General features: G+C 45.4%; 1 protein-coding gene across 2 annotated transcripts in view; it reads right to left on the reverse strand.

The window, feature by feature from the left end:
• ABCC4 (ATP binding cassette subfamily C member 4 (PEL blood group)) overlaps positions 1-23,753 on the reverse strand; it is a 201,406-nt gene that overhangs the window by 70,051 nt on the left and 107,602 nt on the right. For both annotated transcript variants that reach the window (XM_080916846.1, XM_080916845.1), the window contains one exon: positions 304-383. In XM_080916846.1, coding sequence (XP_080772972.1) covers positions 304-383 — 80 coding nt within the window. The remainder of the gene's footprint in view (positions 1-303; positions 384-23,753) is intronic.

The raw sequence follows: 23,753 nt of genomic DNA on the forward strand, positions 1-23,753 counted from the left end.
GTGTTTGCAGTAAATGGAATCCTCGCCAGATACCTGGGAGGCAAATGGAAAGCCACTTACCAGCGTGTAGCTGCCATGAGCCAACCCTGACACACATGCAGGGCCACGCCTACACAGGACATTACTCACTCTGTTGGCCTCCAAACCACAGTCACACCTACTTCTACAAACATGGTCTTTTGTTAAGGTAACAGCACACATCTCCCAAACACCGCCACCCTCACCCCATTGAAAGACCTTGAGAAACAGAAGGAAAAACAAAAACAAAAACAAGGGAACGGAACGTGGTATTACTTTACATACCTGGATGAAGTCTAGAAACGTCAGGGGAAGCAAGTCATCCATGTGTCCGATGTCCTTGGAGAAACGATTTAAAATTCTTCCTGCAAGCACAGGATATGAGAAATTACACATCTCCCCAGACAGACCCTTAAGAGAAACAACTTGCAAACAAATCAAAACAATATTGTAAATGCATATGTATTTAATATATTATGCATTCATACAAAATAAGCCGATGTCAATGACAAAGAAAAGAATATAGGGTGATACCTAAAGGAAATAAAAATACCACCAAATGCTGCTGAACAGAGAATTACAATGTGGCCCTCATTTTAAAAAATACACATATATGTGTACACACACACACAGAGGAAATGGGGAAAACTCATAACAGAGTTGGGTTGGCATGATTTAAGCATGTCTCTTAACTCACCCAGGTCAATCCACGCGCAAAGAAGAAAGACGAAAATGACCAAACACAAATATTACTGAATTCCCGTGGCAATGTTAGTTTTTCTTTAATCTTGAGAATTATATTTTTCTAATGTAAATGATAGTATCGGTGTCTTACACCCAAAGACGGTCCATCAGACCTCACTGCCCGGTGAGGAGACGTTGTGAGTACACTCCTACCGGTGCCCAGGGTGATGGCTGCAGGCTTGAGGAGGAAGGGAGACAGGAGGGAAGTAGGCAGGGAAACAGAAGCAGTGCTCCACAAGTGAGGTCAGTTCCTACTATCCACTGCATTTCCCATGGAGAAGATCCCATAAAAGGGGGTAATCCTAAAGGCTTCAGAGGGGACCAGTCAAAACTGGTTTCTAGCAGGCAGGTTTTACAGAGACAGACAGAAAGGTGATTGGATGGATGGATGGATGGATGGATGGATGGATGGATGGATGGATGGATGGATGGATGAATGAACAGATGGATAGATAGATAGATAGATAGATAGATAGATAGATAGACAGACAGACAGACAAACAGATGATAGTTACATAAAAGGTAAATAGTTGATAAATAAAAGATAGATTGATAGATGATTGGTAGGTAGGTAATACAGAGATACACACATCCATAAATGATAGATAAGATAGATGACAGTCAGTCTACTTTGAGGCAAGCAAGTCTGAACAATTCTCTGGCTGATGCTTTGTAACCCACGGTACAAAGGGGATCCTCCAGAGCTTTGCCCGAAAGCACGGGTGTGCACACCAGATACAAGGAGGCCTCAACTTTCTGCAGTCTGAATGTCCTTCCAGCTCAGGACATACAGACTGCAGAAAGTGTCTTTCATGACATCTTTGGGGTGACACCTCTTCTAGCTTTTAGTAACACTGCCTTTAGCGCCTGATCCTAAGGGTTACGTGAGCCGTTACATGAAGGAAATCTGTCAGGATGCCAGGCACTTTTAAACAAGAGCTCAAAAAAACAAACAAACAAACAAACAAACAAAAAGCTGGGATAGTAACTGTTAGCCAGATTCTGAAGCTTACCATTGGGAGAGGATATTCGGCCATTAAACTGTGGAGTCTGGTCCAACAGCTGGGGTGGGGTCTAACTTAAGTCTAAGTGCCCAAGGAGCCCAAGGATGCTCTGTCTACTGGTCCCTAGACCAGGCTTAGAGAGGGAAGATACTGAACAGTTCAAATCAGATACATCTAAGAAAACATTATAATTAGTCAAATTTCCCCTATGTATGCTATAGGTTTTATGAACTAATTTTTAAGTTCACTAAGAAACAATACCAAAGGAAGGAAACTATGGTTCAATGGGTCAGAGCATTTGCTCAGCAAGTGTAAGGTCCTGAACTGGAATCTCTGCCCAGGCAGAAAGCCAGGAATGTCAGGTGGGGAGGGGGCATAAGTTTGCTGGCCAGGCAGCCTAGGCTGAACTACAAAAGTTCTGGTTCAGTGAGAGACCCTGTCTCAGAGACACACACACCAAACTAAACTAAAGCTATTATATACGTGATTGAAATGGGGCGGGGGTTAGGCATATCAGATATAAGGCAGCTTTAAGGCAGGATGGATAAAGTGACTCACTAGAAGTGATGCTTACATGTCTGAGAGAGAAGATGGGCGGATCACATACATGTGCCGGCCAGGCAGCCCAGGCTAACCTGCAGTGCTCTGGTTTATTAGTGAGAGACCACATCTCAGGGCAATGACGCAGAGAGCGGTACAGGAAGATCCTAGAGGTCCTGTTCTATCCTCTGTTGTGCACCCCTAACACTCACCACAGGCAACACAACTATGTGTCGAAGACTCCCCCCGCCCCCACAGTCCTCGCTCCTACCTACCAGTGGCCACAGATAACAAGAGGGGCTCACGATAACTTTTAACAAGCAGGGTGAGAGAGTGAACAGTATTTGCGGAAGATTGTTTCTGCCTTATAGCCAACTTCAAATTCGGGACTGTGAAGTGGAGTTCAAGGCTTCAGGGTCAGTTGCTCAGAAGTCTCCAAATTAATCCTTATGATGAGACTCCCCCCCGCCCCATACTCTGCCTCTTCATCCCGATGACATGTGGTCCCCACCGGAATGTCTCAGGGGAGGTGTTCGGGGATGGGGGCGATTTTCCCAGGAGGAACCAGTCCAAGCAAACTGTTCTATTAGAATAGCTTGCTTAAGAACACTACGCTGAATCCTGCCTTCCAGAACACCCAAGTGCTCTCAGAACCACTGACTTCTCTTGCCGTGATGGCCCCTCATACACTTAATCACAGCCTTTCCGGACTTCTCACAGGCAACCTGTTGATGAGCTATAGGTATCTCTCAGATGGCTGGGTTCTCCCTCCACCATGGCTTCTACACACACTCAGATGGCCCATCTCCCTACTGCAGGTGTACAGGACTCAAAGCTAGCACCCAGGGTTAATTGTATGCCTCTGTGCACACTCACCGGGCCCAGAATTAAGAGGCCAGACACCATGCTCTATAACATATATAAAACAAAACAAAACAAACGTGGGCCAACAATTCTCTGCCTTTCCGAGGTGTCTTTTATTTCTGGTAAGTATTTCTCTCACAACGTAAAACCTTTTAGTTTCAAACTAAATTGTCAATTATTGTGTTGTTTTATCAGATTTGAGTCTCAGATGAAGTTCTTTGATCTGTTTTATCACACAGTGGAGAACAGGACTATGCCTTCACGTACATGTGGATATCCACTCTTCCCACTACCGAACTGCTCTAAAGCAATGGTTCCCAACCTTCCTGCCCTGACCCCCTTGAGGGTCACATATCAGATATCCTACACATGGGATATTTACACTATGACTCATGATAGTAGCGAAACTATAGTTATGAAGTAGCAACAAAAACAGTTCCATACTCGGGGGTCACCACAGCATGCGGAACTGTATTAAAGGGTCACAGTGTCAGGAAGGTTGGAAACCACTGTTCTAGAGTATGTTTAGACAGAGGATTAATATCTAGAATACACAAATAACTTAAAAAAAAAAAACCTAAATACCAAGCAAATAAGCCCATCAAAGAGATGGGAAGTATGGAGACAGTTCTTCCAGCAAAGTACTCTTCCAGGCAAGCTTACGGATGTCAGCTCAGGTTCCAGAACTCATAAAAAAAGGGTCAACAGCATGTGCTTATCAACACTGGGGAGCAAAGACAAGATAACTGCTGGGGCTCACTGACCAGCCAAGCTAGATGAATTGATGAGCTTCAAGTAAGTGAGGGACCTTGTCTCAAATAATTAATAATAATAATAATATTAATAACAACAACAACAACAACAAACAACATTGACCTCTGGCATCCACGTATGTATGCAATATATGTATAACTGTGCACATGTGCACACATGTATAAATGCGTACAATGCACAAGTAATAATAAAGGGGCAATATAATAATACAATAAATAAATGGTTCTCAAATTATGAAGTACAAGTGGCCAGAAAACATGAAAAAGTCCAAACTGTTTAGCTGCAGAGAAAATCAAAATTAGAATACACCCAAGTTCTACTCAGATGGTTATCATCAAGAGAAAATGCTGGTGAAGGTACCAGATGCTGGGAAAGCAGGAACCTTTGTGCATTGCTGGCAGGAATATAAACAGATTTCGCTACTGTGAAAATCAGTATGGAGGTGCCTCACAAAACCCAAACCAGAATTCCCATTTGACCTAAGGCAGCACTCCTTCATAACACACCCAAAGGACGCTTACTCAACGCACCATATGCCTGCATACCCATGCCTCTGGTCTCACTATTCAAAAGCCAAAATATAAAATACACAATCGGCCCAGGTGTCTTTGTAACCCATAAAGAAGAATGATGTTAAAGTCCCCTGGAACACAACTGGAAATTATCACATTACATGCAGCAAGCTAGACTCAGACAAATGCCGCACTTTTTCTCATTGGAGAATCCTAGATTGTCCATACCTATTTATAAAGGCCATACGCATGAGGCATGGACACAGAAGAGGTATTGGAAAAAGGAGACCAGGAAGAGAGGAGAGAGGGACAGAAAAGGGGACACAGGGTAGTGGGTACCCTCAAAGGACATGCTACCCTTGAAAGAAATTGTTCTCATAAAAGATATTACTGTGAACAAGAAATAAATGCCAATTTCAAAAGAAAGGAAAATTCCATATAACCCTAACACTATAATGCACAGACAGACAGTATGGGGGGACCAGACACAAAGAACTCTAGGGACTACTCCAGCTCCACAAGCCAGACGTGACCAGTAAGACATGATTTGGAAACCAAATAATCATCTAAAAGGTGACTCTAACCTGTTCTGAATATTCTCACGGCATACGTGATTTGTAAGAGAAGTAACATGGAAAGAGAGAGAGTTCAAGAAACTGGGACGGGCTGGCCGCCCTGACATCCACATTGTCACCCCCATTCCTCTCGTGTGGCTCTGTTTCTCTGTCTTGTCCAAAGAAAATTTCGTAGATACGGTCGCCAGACAGATTTTCAGAATACAAATTTATGAGGGGTCATACTTAAGGAAACTGTAAAATATGTCCTTGAATTACTGCAACAGCTAGAATTCTGACCTCTTTGCAGTCAGACTCTTTTACAGTTACATGCCGCGCCGATGTCTAGCTGGAATCTGTGTATGCATTAGTATGTGAATGTGTATTAGTGTGTGTGTATGTGTGTGTGAATGTGTATTAGTGTTTGAATGTGTATATATGTGTGTACATATATGTTAATGTGTATGCTAGTGTGTGTTAATGTGTATGTTAGTGTGTTAATGTGTGCACTAGCATGAGTGTTTGTGTGTGTGAATGTGTTTTATTGTGTTTGTTTGTGTGAATGTGTATTAGTGTTTGAATATGTATATGTGTGTGCATATATGTTAATGTGTATGCTAGTGTGTGTTAATGTATATGTTAGTATGTTAATATGTGTGCACTAGCATCAGTGTTTGTATGTGTTAATGTGTTTTAGTGTGTATGTGTTAGTGTGTGTGAATGTGTATGTGAATGTATGTGTGTGTGATTGTGTGTGGAAGTCAGAGGTCAACATGAATGTTCTCCTGTATCACCCTTCAACCTACTTTTTGAGTTAGAGTTTCACACAAAACCTAGAACATATCAATTCAGACTAATTTTACTAAATGGTCAGAAAGCCTGATATATTGTCCTTTCTCCTGTGATTCCAGCCAATGCCATATCTGGCTTATTATGTAGGTGCTGGAGATCCACATGGGTTCTGACACTTCTAAAAGAAACAGTTCCCACCCAAGACACCCTCTCCCTACTTTACAATCTCTTTTATTTAAAGGTATTTTTTTTGTATCTAAATAATGAGTTTTTTTAAACTGAGGTATATTTTACATAATTCAGTGTATCTAAGTAACCTTACTAATCAATCTGATTATCACTCAAAGTAAGTTTAATATGGTTTTTTCCCTCATCGCTATCCCCTCCCCAACGTCTCCTGCAACTTACAATAGTTCCCAGCCCAAGGGAACCATGAATGTGCCTTCTCTCTTATGTGACTTTTTACAGTACCTTTCAAATAAGTAGAATCAATTTCTATGTTGTCTTTTATATCCTGTTCTGTTTTTTCAATCTGACACTTGAGAGGTTCGTCCGTGACATAGGCTTTGTTAAGTATTCCCCCGGAGCTGTGCTCTTTGCCACAGAAATCGTCTTAGGTACGGGCAAGCACAGCTCCACTAATCCATACCATACTTGACCTTAAGGGCAAGAGCTCGGTGAGCTGTTTGACGGTAAGAATATATTTGTACCGTGGCATGTGTGTGGTCCTGAGTCCCACTCCTAGCCCAGTACACTGGGGTGTGTGTGTTATTTGAGTTGGAGGGTTTACCTTTGGTTGGTAGCCTACAGAAATTAGAAGGAGTTGGAGGCAGAAGTGCCAGGTTCAGGCTGGGCACCGAGTGAGGGTGGTCTCCCATAGGCCTGTAGCCAATGTCATTATGGTAGGAGCTCAACGCTGAAGACTCGGGGCTAGTAACCTCCAAATCACAGCACTAAAGCTCCGAGACTCTATGAAGCATCTTCATGAAACAGAGGAGGAAGTGGATGTCAGGCAGACTCAGCAGCATACATCTGTGCATTTCCCAAAACTGCCTGTTTTCCACTCAGTAGGTCCTCCTCTCTACTGGACGTTGGCGCAGGTGAGGTTTCCAGAGAGATCTTCAGGTTATGACCACACGGCTCATGTTAGAGAAGACAAAGACCAGTTGTCTTTGCTTAAGGGGCTGAGAGGCTTCATAGTGGGCTGGGGGCCACCTACTCAGCTTTCTGGGGACTTCTTATGTTACAGTGGAAAAAAGCATGACAAACCTCGTTCTTCAAGATAGCTTCCTTCAGCAGCTTTTACTGGCCCTTTACGTAAGAACAGAACTACTTAATGAGTGTGATTATTTTTTCTGGTTTGTTCTCACACTCTCTCTCTTCTGTCTCTTTCTCTCTCTCTCTCTCTCTCCCTCCCCCTCTACCTCCCCTATCTCTCCTCCCCCCTCTCTCCCTCTGTCTGTCTCTGGTCTCTCTCTCTCTTCCTCCCCTGTCTCTATCTGTCTCTGTCTCTCTGTCTCTGGTTTCTCTCTCCCTCACTCTCTTCCTCTGTCTGTCTGTCTCTATTTTTTTGTCTCTCTTTCTCCTTCTCCCTCCCCCTCTCCCTTTTTCTGTCTGTCTCTCTCTCCCTCTCTCGTTCTCTGTCTCTTTGTCTCTGTCTGTCTCTCTCTCTGTCTCTGTCTCTGTCTCTCTCTCTCTCTCTCTCTCTCTCTCTCTCTCTCTCTGTATGTGTCTGTCTGTCTCCCCGACCCCTCAACTTCCTCTTTTTAAAAAAAATCTTTTGGGCTGGAGAGATGGCTCAGTGGTTAAGAGCACTGACTGCTCTTCCAGAGGTCCTGAGTTCAAATCCCAGCAACCACATGGTGGCTCACAACCATCTGTAATGGAATCTGATACCCTCTTCTGGTGTATCTGAGGATAGCTACACTGTACTCATATATAAAAAAAATCTTTTTGTTTCCTGATGTTTGAGCATCCTAGCTCTTACCTGCCCAGTTCTTCTTGGCCTTACTCAAGACACATGGTTATTTCACAAGGCTTTTCAAATTCACCAAGGCAAGACCAAACACAGACCTTCGAAAGTGATCCATGACTACCCCCCCACCCCTCTCCTTGAACCCTGTCCTAGCCCAGTGCCCAAATACCAGTATGAAAATATGAAAGGCACTTCTGGCTTATTTTCATTTCTTGTAATTAACATGTTTTATTTTATTTTATTTTTTCATTTGAAACAACCCAATGGAGATCTTAAGTATATATCAGTCCTGTCCTTTAGGCACACCGGGGAAGGGAGACAGGAATACCAGGTATCCCCCCTGGCTGTGTGCACCCTCACTCTGATCCCAACCTCTATTCTTTATCCATCTTTTCCGGAGGTGTCTCAGTCCTGCCTCAGCTCCATCTGCTAGAGCCGCAGTCCTTCCCGCCTCTATAACCAACACAGCTCTGGGAAACCTGAACTGCCCTACCTATGGGGTAGGCTTTGGATAACTACATGGGTAGCTCTTAGGGACACATAGATATCACTGGCCACAGTTAATGTCCCAAAAGTGACTTAAGGTGGACCCTTTGAGGAACTATAATCCGTAAATCGAGGCAGGCATTCAAGGTACAGGAGAGAAGTTAAGGGTGTGGTGCATGTGTTCCCTGGGACAATGTCTTCCAGCTTCCTCAAGGACGAGGACATGCTCAACCCGGATCCCAGGGCACTGACTACCCCAACCACTATTCCCGGTATCCCCAAAGTCCTGGATACGTACGTATTTTTTTCCAGAATACACAGTAGCCTAATCTGTTGCGCTTCAATCAGTTTGGCAGCTTAACTGCCTTCCACATCCATGATTCTTAAATTCACATTCATATGTATGCCGCGCCTACACGGGGGCTACAGTTCACCTACCAACTGGGGGTGTCAGGGAAGTGCTCAGGATGCACTGGTTTGTGACAAGCCAGAAAACCCAACCCATTTTCTTTAAAAGATGTGAAATCTGAGTATCGACAATATGATAACGTAATACAAACCAAACCTATAAAATAAGTGCAAGGAAAGTGACTGAGGAGACACTAAGGCATGGCAGCTGTGGCACAGTCACCATCCTATATGACATCCACAGGGACAAAGCCAGAAGCTTACTTCCAGCTGCTAGGATGTGAATAGCACCCCTTGGCTTCCTTCAGTCTACAGATATCAAGACATTGAAGGCCAAGAACCTGAAGTCAACAATAATTCACCAGTCACTAAAACAACAGTTCTCTCTCTTACCTGCCCACTAATCCTAGGGATCTAACAAGAAAAAAAATGCTCAGTGCTGGCTGGTAACACTGTGATTTTATGTCCTTCACTGTCCACGACCTCGCTTTTAATGATGAAAGAATTCGAAAACCTCCAAGAATATTTTTCCCATCTCAGATCACCTTCATATAGTGAAGGTCCTTACATTTCTCTCCTGAGCTTTTGGATTCTTTTTATTATTAATTTACATAAATCAAGATGTGTGGGGGAATCGCTTTTAGGACAGGCTTTTTGTTTGGTTTGTTCTGTGAAACTCCCCTGCTGTCCAGACCAATGGCTAACATGCAGGAAGTGCACAGTCACTTCCTGTGCACAAAGAATCTATAGAAAGCCCTGCTGCTACAGACGGCAAACGGTTTGTTTTCCGATTTCAGGTCTCTACTTCCAATGCTTGGTGTTTCCTGCCATCTTCGTTGACAGTTGTTTTTGGCGGGGACCGTCTGTTGCCGTACACAGTAAAAAGCTGGTCTTCCTCGTCATTTTTTCTCCACATTGCTACCAAATGGATCTCTCTGTGTTCCAGCAAAGTATATTTAATGTTTCTGACCACAGGCTGAGTCTGGGTACAACCTACAGATACAGGCACAATGGTGCTCAAGCACTATGGAAAGTCTATAGACGGCACAGCATCCCCAGACCAGACTGGAAGAGCCAGACTGGAAGAGCAGGAGAGGGGCGGAAGGCCCTGGGTGGGGCTTACAGACAGAGGAGGCAATGCAGTTGAGCTGCAGTAGATACAGACCATGCAGGGGTCCACGAGAGGATGTGGGGGATGAAGGGAAGACCAGAGAGGAGACACAAGACACCGTGGTAGCAGGTAATCAGCAGGGGTGGGATACTGGGCAGACACCTGAAGCCACAGCCAGCAGCAAACTCTCTAGGCAGTGTTTCAAACACATCAAACACGAAGCTTATAAATTAGGCACAGCAAGGGACTACCCATAAGCAATAAAAATAGAAAATTATCACAGTATCCTATCGTAGATGCTATATGGGTGAGTTCTCTCAGACTTGCAAAGGGCTGACTCAAGTAGCATGTCGAGACTGCAATTGGCCATTTGTAACTGAAAAACTTCAGAAAATTAAAAGTGAAGTCAAGGGAAGATCACTGTTTGTGAATAAAAACATCATTGACAGTCCACACACACACACACCACAACAGAAACAAGGAAGCACGGACAACACACCAGGCTTTGTGACAATGTACAAACTGTAAAGCCAAGGTCCACTACCAGAGAGGGTAAGATACAGAAGTCGGGCTGTGTTAACCTAATAGTTTCACAAAGAGAAGAACCTGAAAGGAGGGCAAAGATTAGGGTGGTGCGTACAGGATCTGGCTTGGGGAAGAGCCTCCTTCAGGACTAAGACTGAGGAAAAGTCAGAGGCAGACATATGTTCTCGTGGATGCACGGGAATGTCAAGATAGAGACAGTCCTGAGAACAGAACAGAAATGGAAAAGGAGACTGAGAGGCCTCCGCTAGAAGTCCCCCACGGTAGGGAAGATATCTCATTTATGTCTTTCATCATGGTTCTGGAAAGCCATGTCTGTAAGTAGGAATCATGGAAGGGCCAGGGAAGGGAGACACAGGGATAAGAGGACATTGTTTGGCTCCAAGCCAGCTCCAGACACACCTGGTAGGTCCTACAGAAAATGGCCCAAGAGCTCGCTCCCACCTTTAACTCTGTGAAAGAGCCCACGCCCATTCACACTTTGCCCTCACCAGGCAGAACTGATGCCAGACTTCCTTATGATCATTTGAGCTCGCTCGCTCTTCGTTTCTAAAGCACCATCAACATACCCGACACTGCCATGACCGCTATAGGTCAGAGAGTAAACAGGACACACGCATTCACTGAACTGTAACAAAGATGCGGTTCCCATTTAAAGACAAGGCTGCTGAGACCTTCAGATGAAGAATTTAACTCAAGGAAATCAACTCCAAGTTACTAAGTCGCCAAGCTGAACCCACACCCAGTATTATGGGGACTCAGAAGGTGTGTCCTTGTCAACACATCCATGACACGTTGCTGCTTTACAGAACACCTTTGCAAGCTCTACTAAATACCTGCTAGGAAGAAGGAGCCAGGAAGGTGTCAGGCTGGGCTGGCATTACACTGGCACGAATGGTTATGAACAAACCTGCCGTGGACGCCTCTGCCCCCCTCTGATTGACTAATGGCAGCTGCGTCGGATGCTAAGTACTTTAACTATCACCCCTGGTCAGAAGAGTTTCGGGAAGGCTCTCTTGGCTAACAGCAATTGAAGCAAACCATTTAAAATAACTCCACCTCAGGATGAAGTGACCGAAGTCACTGTGAGTAAATAAGACTAACAAGTGAGAGGAAGAATGAACGAAACCGTCTAGGAAGACACTCGAAGCAGCGGAAGTGCTCTCTCTTCCGGTCCTAGGACGCAGTGGTTCTCTTCCGGCATCTTTGTCCCCGCTGGTAAAAGCAAGATAAGAAAAGAACATCGTTCTTTGAACAGCGTCACAATATAAAATGCACAGGCCATGTCACCACTGTGGCCCTAAGGCCTAACACCTCCACAAGTCGACCAGTTGGGCCAATGTGCAGTTGGGCAAATGTGACAACCCTGCCAAGTGCAAGAGAAAGTCTAACTAGAATGCTGAGGCTGGGACTGGGTGGATGAGGCACCTATAAACTGTCTATCACATAGATTTATCTATCAATTCAGACATGGATTCCATGAATGGACGACACCTAAACCCAAGAGGCCAGATGTTGCAACGTCCGGTTCATCTTGAGGATTTCGATCAATCATAAATGTTCTGGTTTTGAGAGGAGGGAGGGAGGGAGGAAATGAGAATTGATTAAGTGCAGGGACTTGTGTCTACCTCAACCCAGCCCTTGCTATGGTCATGTGACCCACAGCAAGTCCAACTGCTCATGGCTACAAGTTTGGGGGAAAGTTATCCTGAAGGGATAACAAACACTTCACAAATTATCTAGGGGAGCCTTGGTGTTGAAGCAACCATTAAATGCTTTTCCAAGCCTTAAGGAGAAACAATATTGCTTATAACTACATACACACGCACGGTATAGGAAGAGCAGATCTCTAGAAGACTCTCCCAGACTGGGACTCTAGAACAAGGCAGGCCTAATGAAGAGCTATAGAGCCTATGTGTTGGAAAATGCTCAAACATGATTTGCATACGATTTCAGGAGATTCTTAGACTGTGAACCATACAGAAGCTAAGCACTTCTGTTGCTAAGAAAACAGGAAGCTGACAACAATTTGACCTCTCCTGCGGTAGCAACGTACTGGCTTCTTATCCAGCATCCTTTGACTATTATTTGTGGGTCAAATGCTCATGAATCAGTTCATCAAAAATGAGAACTAAGCCTGAAAATACCCAGCAATCTCGAGAACGTGATCACACAAAGATGGCAGCCGCTACCGAAAGCACTCACGGAGGCTCAGCATTCTACTTCCATCCACAAAGGTCGGCCACCAACTGGATGATAAGATTACCCTGACTGGCAGCTGCCACCTGACAAGCAAAGTCAGGTTTTTCCATGTTCAACATTTATATGAGTGCACGCAATGCTCAAAAAAAAAAAGAAAAAAAAAATAGGACAGCAAAACATTTGGCGTGAGGACATGACGGAACTTGAAGACAATGGGCCCTCCCACTACCCGCCCTATGTAAAACAACTGAAGGTGTGCTGGAAACAGATCAACCAACACCCAAATCTGATCTTTACTTCTATCTTCAGCGCATCATTTTAATACCAGGGGATTGCCAACAGATGTTACGCCAAGCTGGCTCGGCTGTTAACCGTAAATACATACACCTTTGTTAGGACTTAAAGAAGTATTTATAAATAACAACCTCTTCAGCTACTGTATTACTTCTTTTGTAAAGTCCAGATAACTCTTACAACAGTAGGGCACAGTACTGTAATGGCATCAGCTTACTTACCAGGGAAAGCTCCGGACACCTCATCCTTACAGAGAATTCTGAACTATTAAAATACCATTGGCAACCCCAACCCCCAGGTCTTTCCCAGTCCCACTACATCCTTCTCCCCACGTCGGTATTCCTAGCTGAGTCTAAGACTTCCAGGGTTTCTAAAGCCGGTAGCCGCTGTGGCTCAACCCTCATGTTTCTTGACTTCTTCAACAGCATCAGACTGCTCATCACCCTGTGAAGTGCCATGCATACTTCAGGATGCTATTATTTCTTCTTTCAATATCTGCCTCTTTCCATTCTTCCACCTTGCCTAGTCTCCAGGTTCAAGGGTTATATGGTGTGGGCCTCACCCCTCCAAACTCGACCCTCATGAGACTGGTCTCCATCCCCTCTCACTAGGTCAAACATTCCTAAGCCCAAACCACACCCCAGCCCCATTGTTTCTATTGCATTTCCAATGCAGCCTTTGCCCTGTTGATGTTGCCAATGGGCATCACTGTGAAGTGTTTGGACTGTAGGAGGGGACAGGCTCTAAGCCTTCTTGTTTTAAGTGTTTATCACTAGCCAAGTAATAGCTTCACACAAATTTCAATGTAAGCTCTACAAGACTTACAATGTAAGATAACATTGTCAAACGTGCACATATTTTAAGTAAAAGCCACATTTGTGATTCTCGGTTTCTCATATTTTGGAGACCTTCTGTGAACTTTAAAACAACAAAAGTTGGCCTTCTTGGTGGCAAGTGGTTCTAGAGACTGAGCTGACCTTCTCGGCTCTGAGGCTTGTTATTACATCAAGTAACTTAATCGGAACATGAACTGTTTTTAGATTTCTGCAGAGGTAATTAAATAACAATTCGATGCCAATTAATCACAGTCAAGTAAGAAGTCTGTGAGGGGAGAACTCTATCCACATTGGAGACTGTTCAATGGTCAAATACTTGGCAAGCCCTTAGTTAAACAATGAATCATTAAACCTCCTTTGCCACACAATGGCTAAGCCAAACTCAACGTGAAAGAATCGAAACTCCTTTGTCCTCCCATAAAAAGACATCAAACCTGTGTGTGTGATATTCTTTTCTTACTTAGCAGGCTGCTCAGTTGCATGATTCACAAAGTATTCAGCTGCTCCTGTGCCCAGAGGCGTCTGCAAGTCCTCCCAGAACACTAGAGCAGGCGACTTCTCTCTTCCCCTCTGTATTCACGTAGAGTCGGACAGCCAACTCCACCTACCTGGATGTCCTGCTCACACTGAGCAAAGCCCAGACCCAGAACCACCTTCTATCCCCCCAACACATGCACAAAGAAGCTGGGACCATCTCCTTAGAAGGAAGTGCTTTCCGGCTACACAAACCCACGCAACTTGCCAGCCCAGCAAAAACCCACAGGACAATTTTGGTTCCCCAAGCCTCCCTTATCAACAAGACTCTTTTAAATTAAATGTCCCATCATAACACGGTTCCCTGTGAAAACCCGCAGACCCGCTTCAAGTTCAGCTGATAATTCCCAAAGGCTGCTGAGCACTGCTCAGGACTCTGACACTGCCCTGCGAGTTCATTTCTTCCTGCGGAGAAAACATGAAGCGGAGAGCCATTGCGGGGCATCTGCGGCAGCGTAAGGTCTCAGGGCTGGGAGCATGCCCATGGCTCCAAGGATGTTGCTGGCTCTTTGCACTATCTGAATCTGAATCAGCAATCTCAGAGGCTGATGAGAACGGGTTCTGGGCTGCAATAGCGCAGAGGAATCCACTTGGTAGTGGATTTATCATCACATTGCATGTATTTGCCTCAGTCTAATTCGAGCATAATCAATCACTAGGTCATCATTGGTTTTATCATGCAGGTAAAATAAAGTTTTACTTGGAAGTGGAGTCCAATGGTACAGTGTTTGGACATGAAGGAGGTTCTGGGTCCCACCCATACCGTGGGAATACACTCAATAAAAATTATAGTTCTCTTCATTGAAGAAAGTATGTACAAAGAAATTTTGTGGAAAAGGAATATGAGTGTGTGTGTCAGTTCATACCTCAAAATTACATTAATTAAAAGACGTCAAAGTTAACTAGATATAACATTATTTAAATGAAAAAAATTAGGAAGTCTCATAGAAAACATATTTTAATTCCTCTCATAATCTGAGCAATGAGAAATAAAGTCACCCTTTTACTGGATCTTGTATGCAAAATACTGAAATCATATACAGATTATAATGATAAACATAGGATATACTAGGTGTTTATCGTGTGTGTGTGTGTGTGTGTGTGTGTGTGTGTGTGTGTGTGTGTGTGTGTGTGTGTGAACTGTGAGGCAAACTCTGTGGCATCTTCACACAACAGTAAAGAAAACAAAGCATCAGAGAACTATCTGAACCGGACACTAAAGCTGTGATCTCTCTCAGCTGTGTTGTTTTACATCCTCTCAACAGCACCTGATGTGAGCTCCCTTCCCCCCACCCCACCCCCCAGTGTGTCCACTTCTCAGCTAAGCTATGACATAAAATGATTTCAAGGAGGGGAAAAAGTCACACCGCATCTAACATAAACATACCGTGGCAAAACAAATTTTCCTGCAAATATAAGCAGTTTTACAGTCTATCAAAGCGGTGCCAAAAGCAGATTCATGAATAGTAAAGTGCTGACGGGGACGGAGCGTTCCAGCAAGAAATACAGCTTGTTGTAGACCAATCGTCAAATCAATAAAGTCATTAAAAATAGACCGAATTCTTCAAGGAGATGGTGGGGTTAAGGCGGGGAGAGAATCTCTGCTGGCGAGGGAGGACGAACCAGCAGACACAGCTGTCGATTAACCGGCCTGCCCCGCACCTCCTCCGTGGGCCTGCGAGGTGGCATCCTCGAGGCCTTATCTTCCACCATGTGCCTTTAGCCATATAAACTGCCAGACAGCATTTCCTGCTTCCCCGAAGGCATCTTATAAATACAAATAAGAAAACGCACCCTGGATTTTTCTTTTCTCCGTCTCCTTCTCTGCCCCAGACTGACAGAATATTATCACTATTGTAGTGTCTCCCACGCCGGCCCTGGCCTGTTGGGCCAGAATGCTCAGTGATTATAATATCCATTTATCTAGACTGCCAACACGTAACAAAATGCAGGTGGGGTACGTGCCACTTAAATTAATTTACTACTTGAAAAAAGACTTCTTATGGCAACCCTGTCAAAAGAAAGCAGGACAGGTGTTGAAAGACTGTGAATAAATCTAAATACAGTTTGCATTCAATCTAAATTTGAAGTGTAGGGCAATAAAAGAGAAGGCACCAGGGAGTGTGATGTGAAGAGCCGGAAAACACCCACAGTCCCAATATAGGAGCCCCGGATCCCTGGTGCTTGTTTCTGGGGACCCACTGCCTCAGGGGACCTAACTCTTCCCATCAACAAGGACATCAAGAGGCATCATTATTATCTACTGACTAAAGAAAGGATTCTGCACCTCACAACCAGGAGAAGGGCCAGCAGCCACGTCAGGACTAGAACTTCCATGAACTGTGGGTGGTAAAATGCCAGGGGTGGGGGTGGGGGTGGGGAGGACTCCAGAAGAAAGGAAACATACTGTGATTATACGATCCAGCAATTCTGTTTCTGGGGGAGACACCCCAAAAGAAATAAAAGTGGGAATATGGGTGTCTGGTGTCAATACAGCCACGGGCACAGCAACGCTGACCCAGGATCAAGCAACCCAATTGTCCGATGAGAGATCGATGGATGGATGGATGGATGGATGGATGGATGGATGGATGGATGGAACAAAGCATGCTGTATACACACACACACACACACATACACCAGAGTACTGTAACTCAGCCTTTGAAGGGGGGGTGCCAACCTTCACTATGACATGCATGGTGCCACAAGGCATTCGTCACAAAGGGAAAACCAATCGTTCTAGATTCCACTTATAGGGAGCTCCTAGAGTTCCAGACTCCATGGGACATGAAGTAGCAGAGTGAGTGCCAGTGGCTGAGGCAGGGGATTTCCTGGGACAAAATCAATTTGGGAAGATGCAAAGTTCTGAAGATGCGCATGCATGAAGGCTGTAGAGCCATGCTCACTGTGATGGTCTGTATATGCCTGGACCAGAGAGCAGCACTATTTGGAGGTGTGACCTTGCTGGAGTAGGCATGGCCGTAGACCCTACTCCTAGCTGCCTGCCTTCCACCAGCAGCTTTCATATGAAGAAGTAGAACTTTCAGCATCTCCTGCACCATGCCTGCCTGGATGCCACCATGTCCCTGACTTGATGATACTGGAGTGAACCTCTGAACCTGTGAGCCAGCCCCAATTAAGTGCTGTCCTTTTTAAGACTTGTCTTGGTCATGGTATCTGCTCATAGCAGTGAAACCCTAAGACTGACTCAATGGCGAGATCGTTGTAAAGCTGGGGGACATAGCAAAGTCTGTTTTATCTCTTGTCACAGTAATAAGAAGAGAATCCAAGCCTCTTGGCTCTATACCCCCTGGAATCCATTCTATGCTAGACCACTCATCTTGCCAGCTCCAAGTTCCAGACAGCAGCCCTAAACAGAAAAAAATCTTCTGGAGGCAACAGCCAAGAACAAAGACCCAAGAATGAAGACCTGAGCTGCACCTAGGGAGAGAGATACCACTGGCCCTCTGAGGTCAGATCGACCAGGAAGACACTAGTGGCACACAACCCACAAAAGAAAAAGGAGAGACGGGTGAGACCGTGTTCTGAATCTTTGCTGCAGAGTGAGGGTTGCCCTTCAGCAAAGCAATTCTTCTCGAAAACACGTCACACGGTCCGCACTGCAGGCCCTGCTGCACGTCTGCCTTCCAGAGCCTTGTAAACACTTCCAAGTTAGGATGCAAAATATCAACATGCACAGGATCCACCCCATGAGTGACGCAGCTAAATGGACACAACCACAGAGTCATGAAAGCCTCCTATTTTTTCCAACGCAAAAGAGTCAGGGAGCCACATCGGAACCCAGTAATTAGTGGGTCTCCACAACCAAAAGTGTGATTAACCACCTTTAGGAGGCACCAGTGGTCCTTTCCCTCCGTGACCTGTGTGACCTAAAAGCAGAGCCAAACAGTTGCCAGAGACATAATCAGGATTTTATAAAGGAGGAGGGGTGTGTGTGGAGAAAAAGGCTGAACTGGGGGGGCTTCCCCTGCACATCTGTCCAGGGCGTGGGTTTCCTGAGATGAAAAACAGGGCCACAGGGCAGGGGTTGGGGGGCAACTCTTAAGTCCAGAGCAGGGAAGCATGCCACACACATTACACTGGAAAAATGATACCTCAGAACAACCATCAAGACAAGTGTGATAGCAGGTCATGGTTTAAACAACAAGGCCCTTGCTGCTGGCTGAGCAGGAACAGATGCTCCCTGGTAACCAGGGGGCACAGGCAGCAAGATTAAGGTAGGGAGGAAGAGGTAGACTTGAACTCCTCAAAGGAGCTCCAATCATTCTTAGAGAAAGGAACCCCATTCTCAGCGAATCTGCAAGTGGTCTATTACGTTCGAACTTAAAGGCCAAAGCCTGGTTCCAAATGACCCGTATGAGGTGCCATCCCTCAGGATGCTTGTGTTAAGACGCGGCATGCCTTCATCTTTCTTTTTAAAGAGCTGGTGGATAAAACAACTGGGCAAATACCTTCTCCTCGGTGCAGAAGCTGTTTGCAAACCTCCACAGGTCAGGAAGACACAGGATCCAGAGTTCATTCCTTCCCTCCTTACCCTGCTCCGAGAAGAGCATGAGGCAGGCCAGGTTGCTCGGGTAGAATGCTTTCGTTCACAATTTAGAAACTTTGCCAAGGAGCCACAACAAAAAAGAGCAATGATAGTAAAATTGTAAAGTTACTGTGAGCGACCAGGGCGTGGCTCAGTCAGTGGTGTCCATGCAAAGGATCCTGGGATTGAGCCCCCACACCAGGCACAAGGCCACAGTCCCAGCAGCCGTGGGCAGAAGCAGAAGGCTTAAGATCAACCCTTGGCTGCATTATAAGTCAGAAGCCAGTTTAGGCTATAGATGATCCTGTCTCAAAAAAAAAAAAAAAAAAAAAATTATAACAAGAGTTGTAAAAATATAAGTCTTAAACTTAAGTTTTCTCCTTGAACAGTGTATTCCAGGATCTAATTAAAATCTAGCAACACCATTTATATTCTAATAAATGTTCTAACCAATGGGACAGTCTGGGGTTATAGCTCTGTGGTAGCCTACTCACCTAGCATGCCTGGTTTCATCCTTGGCACCCACCACAAATAATAAATAAAGTGAAAGAGAAAACCACGATGTTAGCAAAAGAAAATACTTTAACAATTGTATCCAGTCTGGCTTTTCACTTACTTTATAAGTTTCAATTATTGTTCATAAACAGTAACCATAAGTGATTACAGGAAAATATTCTATAACTAGAAGCCCAAGAACCATTATAGATACAAAATGCAGAAATCATATCTTTAAGCGTCAGCTAGCCTTTGGGCCCGAGAGCATTCCGAATGTTCAGGGAGGCACCGTTTATTTCTAGTTAAATTCCAGTCTATGTTCCAACGGAATGAAATCAGAGATGGTAACGGACCTGTTTAAAACATCTGCCATAATATGATTTTTTTTTTAGACTAATGTAAAATTCCGTGAGTGAAAAATGATTTTATTAAAATTTAGAGGACGTCTCAGATTGTGGCAGCCTTGCTGAAGGGTGCTATTGGTGGAGAAAGGAACCCAGGCGAAGCTACATTTGTCAGGAAGCGTACTAGCAAGACAGAACCGTTGGGGATGAGCCCGTCTCACACTAACACTGACGTGTCTGGTCAAATATGCAGTGTTGGAGAAGGCAGATGCTGAAACGAGGCTGAACTCGACGGTTTGGGTGCAGTTACTCTCTGCCCTCTCACCTGAGGGACACCGGACAGAAGAAAAGAGAACTGTTAAATCAAACACCTAAGATGCCAGAGGCTTCAGACGGAACCCAGGCCCATGCCCGTCATGTGCCCGCCTCGTAGCCATTAAAGGCAATCTGCCATTATTGCTAACGAGGGCCTGCATTCACATAGGACCCTACCCAATGAGTCTATACCGGAGACTCTCTTACTCGGAACACGAGGTTTTGACACACGGAATGAGCCTACCAGGCTCAACGAATGCTCCTTTCTTGAGGGACTTTCTCCTTTACAGAGACTAGTCAGCACCATTAACCAATGGCAGTAAGAAGTCTTACTGTTTCCCACGCTGAGGTAGATACTACACGTTCTTAAAATAGGGAGGAAACAAAATCCATACTAGCAGTGATCAGTCTGAGGGTCTACACAGCAGAATCAATATTTGAGGAGATTTCCCTATTTTTTTTTTAAGGAAGAAATAGCAGGGACATAAATAGCGACGTACACAAAACCGGGTTATGATGCTGCGATAGCGTGTACATGTATCTAGCATTGAAGAGTCTGACACAGAGGTTCACAAGTTCTAGACCAGCCCAGGCTACAGAGAGTTCTGGCCACTCTGGACTTTATCAGGAGAATCTGTGCTGAAATAACATAGTAGAGAGAAAGAGGGCGAGTCTGTGGACGCAGAGGGAGTGCAGGCCCTGCACGGCCATGATGCTCCCATGCAATGCTCCAGTCAGCAACGGGATGACGGGTCCTTCTGGCTAGGTCCTGCCATCCTCCATCCAGAACATTCCACAAGACAGGCCATGGACTGACTGAGCTCTCGTTCTGCTCTCTTAATATAAATCGTCTCAGGGACTGTCCCGACCCGAGGCGCTTGCAAAGAGTTCACAAGACACGGGTCTTTGATCTTTGTGGCTTTACCATGTATGTTTTTAAAATTTCTGGAATGCACCCAGGGAGGCCAACTGCTTTGACAAAGACACTATAAATATCCGAATAAATAAATACATACAAACATCTGGAACCCTGATTAAGCACCAAAGTTTTATTATTTGTGAAGGAAGGAGGAGTCGGGGGCGGGGGCGGGGGGAGAACACGCAGCAGCATTTGTATTTTTAAGGGGAAAACGTCCCATCTTTTCCTTATGATAAAGTGATATAAAGAGCCTCTAGGCATCGAGTCCCATAGAAAGTAAAGTGCTGGCCTCTGCAGCCACTCTCCACAGAGCAGCAGGCGCTGGCAGACCTGTTCAGAGTTACCAGCAAACAACTGAAGACAGGAGTAGTTATGACGTGTCAGCCACTATTTATAATGAAAGCAAACGCAGGCAGTGTATCTGCTCAGATCCGTTTCGACTTCAGTGTGCATGCGCTCGGATCTTAATTTACTCGCTATGAAGAAGTCACCAGCGGGTTAAAGATCTAGCAGGCTGCTTTATGCCTCTTCGGGGCACTCACGATAGTGAGGACCAGGAGGGAAGGCAGAGTTGGCCCTATAAGTGTCAGCCAGTTCACAGACAGGGTGGTTAAATGCAGACTAGTTGTGACATACTTGCGAATTTGTCATTTCTTACGACACTTTCCTACTCAGCATAAATAAAAACAAAAATGAACGAGGACCTTCCAGTCCACCATGGCATCCTCCAATACAATGGAGACTCGGGCAAGCACAGAGAGGTCAAGAGGCATCTTACCACATGGAAAGACATCCCATTTCTCCAGGGACAGAGTGACAGAGTGGCCCCCGCACTCCTGACTCACCTTCCTTTCTTGCCAGCCACTCAGGACCATTCAGCCACACCCTTCCCCCTCCTAGGCTCACATCTCATCTTAACCACAGACCCTTATGTGCAAGATGCTTCTCAAATCTGCTCCCCTTCTCCTATCCTCCTGGATTCCTGGCTCTCCAAGTCCTTCCATCCTTATTCACATAGGCCTTCCCCATGACCCAAAGTCTCTGAAGACTTCTTGGCCTTCTTTGAGACATAGTGCCTGACCTGATTCAATGCCAGACTCTGTAAGCATCTCTTCACAGATAGATGGAAGGTTAAGTGACTGGACAGAGAAGCCGGCGCTTCTGGTATTTACTGACAGAGGAAAAGACACACTGTGGGATGCTCATCCTGAAACCTGAGACCAAGGCTGGCACCTGACCACACCCGAGGAAGGATGAAAAGACACTACCCAGCCTGGGTGTCCATAAAGGTGAGAAAATAAACACATCACTGGTGGTCAAGTTCAAAACAAGAGGAATGTTTCCAGCCTATGCCTGTGGCAGCTGCAATGCAGAAACTTGGCGCTGATACAAAAGCGTGAGGGTAAGCTCGTGGGGGGTAGTGAAAATAAATACCCCTGGCCCCAGGAGCCCCCAGCCTCGGCACCTCCACAGCCCATGTCCAATGGGGCTGGGAGTGTTCAGAAAAGACACAGGCCTTTATATGGTTCTGGTTTGCCTCTACCTCAAGGAAGGAGGGATAAAAGGCAACAAATGGAAGAATCTGTCTTGCTCTCCTTCTGAGTCCCTTCTTTGCAGCTTCAAGATATTTAGCCACCCAGCGTCGTGCTCAAAAGCTCTTCCTCCCTCACCCCACACCCCTAGCATAACACCCTAAATCAGTAGGCACTCTACTAGGAAAAACCAAAGCCTTAGAGCCAAATATTTGATGGTCAATCACAATGTATCAGTATGTGCCTCTCTTAAGTGCTGGGGCAGCCCTCAGTATACAGAGTTAGCAACTGCACAAATAGAACCCTGTGGCGTTCGTGCTGACCTCCAATCTGTCCTACAAGGCATGCCAAAGTTGGGTCCTTGACTATTTCCACACCCCAGTCCCGACTGGCAGGACAGCGCCCCTTCCTCAGCCCAGAGCCCTTGTACCAACGACTTCCCTGCAGCTCTCCTCATGGCTACTGTCCACCACAGAAAATGTGTCTCTGCACCCCTACTCTGGCATGTGCCTGCCCCCTTAGCACGCTCAATATACTGAGGGAGCAAGGACATACTGTGACAAGGAAAGGATGCCACAGGTTGAGAACCAAGGATGGCGTTTGGTCCCAGAACAAGAGTTGGCTGGAGAGTCCCCAGAGCAAGCGACAGACCACCAGGGATTTCGCAAACACATTAACACCCGGCGAAGGATGCAGTTTTCTCTTGGGGGCTAGAGAGATGGCTTAGTAGGAAAGAGCTTGAACTGCAAATAAAGGACCTAAGTCAAATCTTTAACGCTCAGTGAGCTAGGTGTGGAGGCATGCCTGTAATCCCAAAGAGGAAGCAGAAGGATTCTGTGTTCTTCTGGTCAGCAAGCCTGGTTAGATTGCTGAGATCCAGGTTCGTGAGACTGTCTCAGAAATGAGGTTGCAGAGTAACTGAAGAAGTCAGCCGATGTTGACCTCTGGCCTCCACACGCTCATGTGTGCACACACATCCTCCCAACCACCCTGCAGCCACACAAAGCTTCCTCTTGCAAAAACAAGCAAAATGACTCCAAAAGCACTTCATTAATTCACGTTACCAGAGTCTGTTCTGGAACAGTGGCCCTAAGAATCAATCGTCTCTGGGGCGTTCCCTCCCCAGCAGAATCTGTGGGCTAGGGGGAAGACTACAAATTCCTACATGAGGCTAAATTTTATTTTTCATACTTGTTCCTTCCCCCTTTCCTCCAAATCCACATTCCGCCCAACATTTCCCATCACTCCCAGGTCATGTGTGCTACTGTAACCCACAGGAACAAATATTCATCCCCTAAGAGCCATACTGCACAAGCTTTTCATGCATATTAGGGAAAAATCAGGCGTCTGCAGGACATCAAAGTCCTTTCAGACCATGACCTTAGCTGTGTTCTCTACAAGCATTCAA

The sequence above is a fragment of the Micromys minutus genome (genome assembly GCF_963924665.1).
Source record: "Micromys minutus genome assembly, chromosome: 5".
NCBI classification, from domain to species: domain Eukaryota; kingdom Metazoa; phylum Chordata; class Mammalia; order Rodentia; family Muridae; genus Micromys; species Micromys minutus.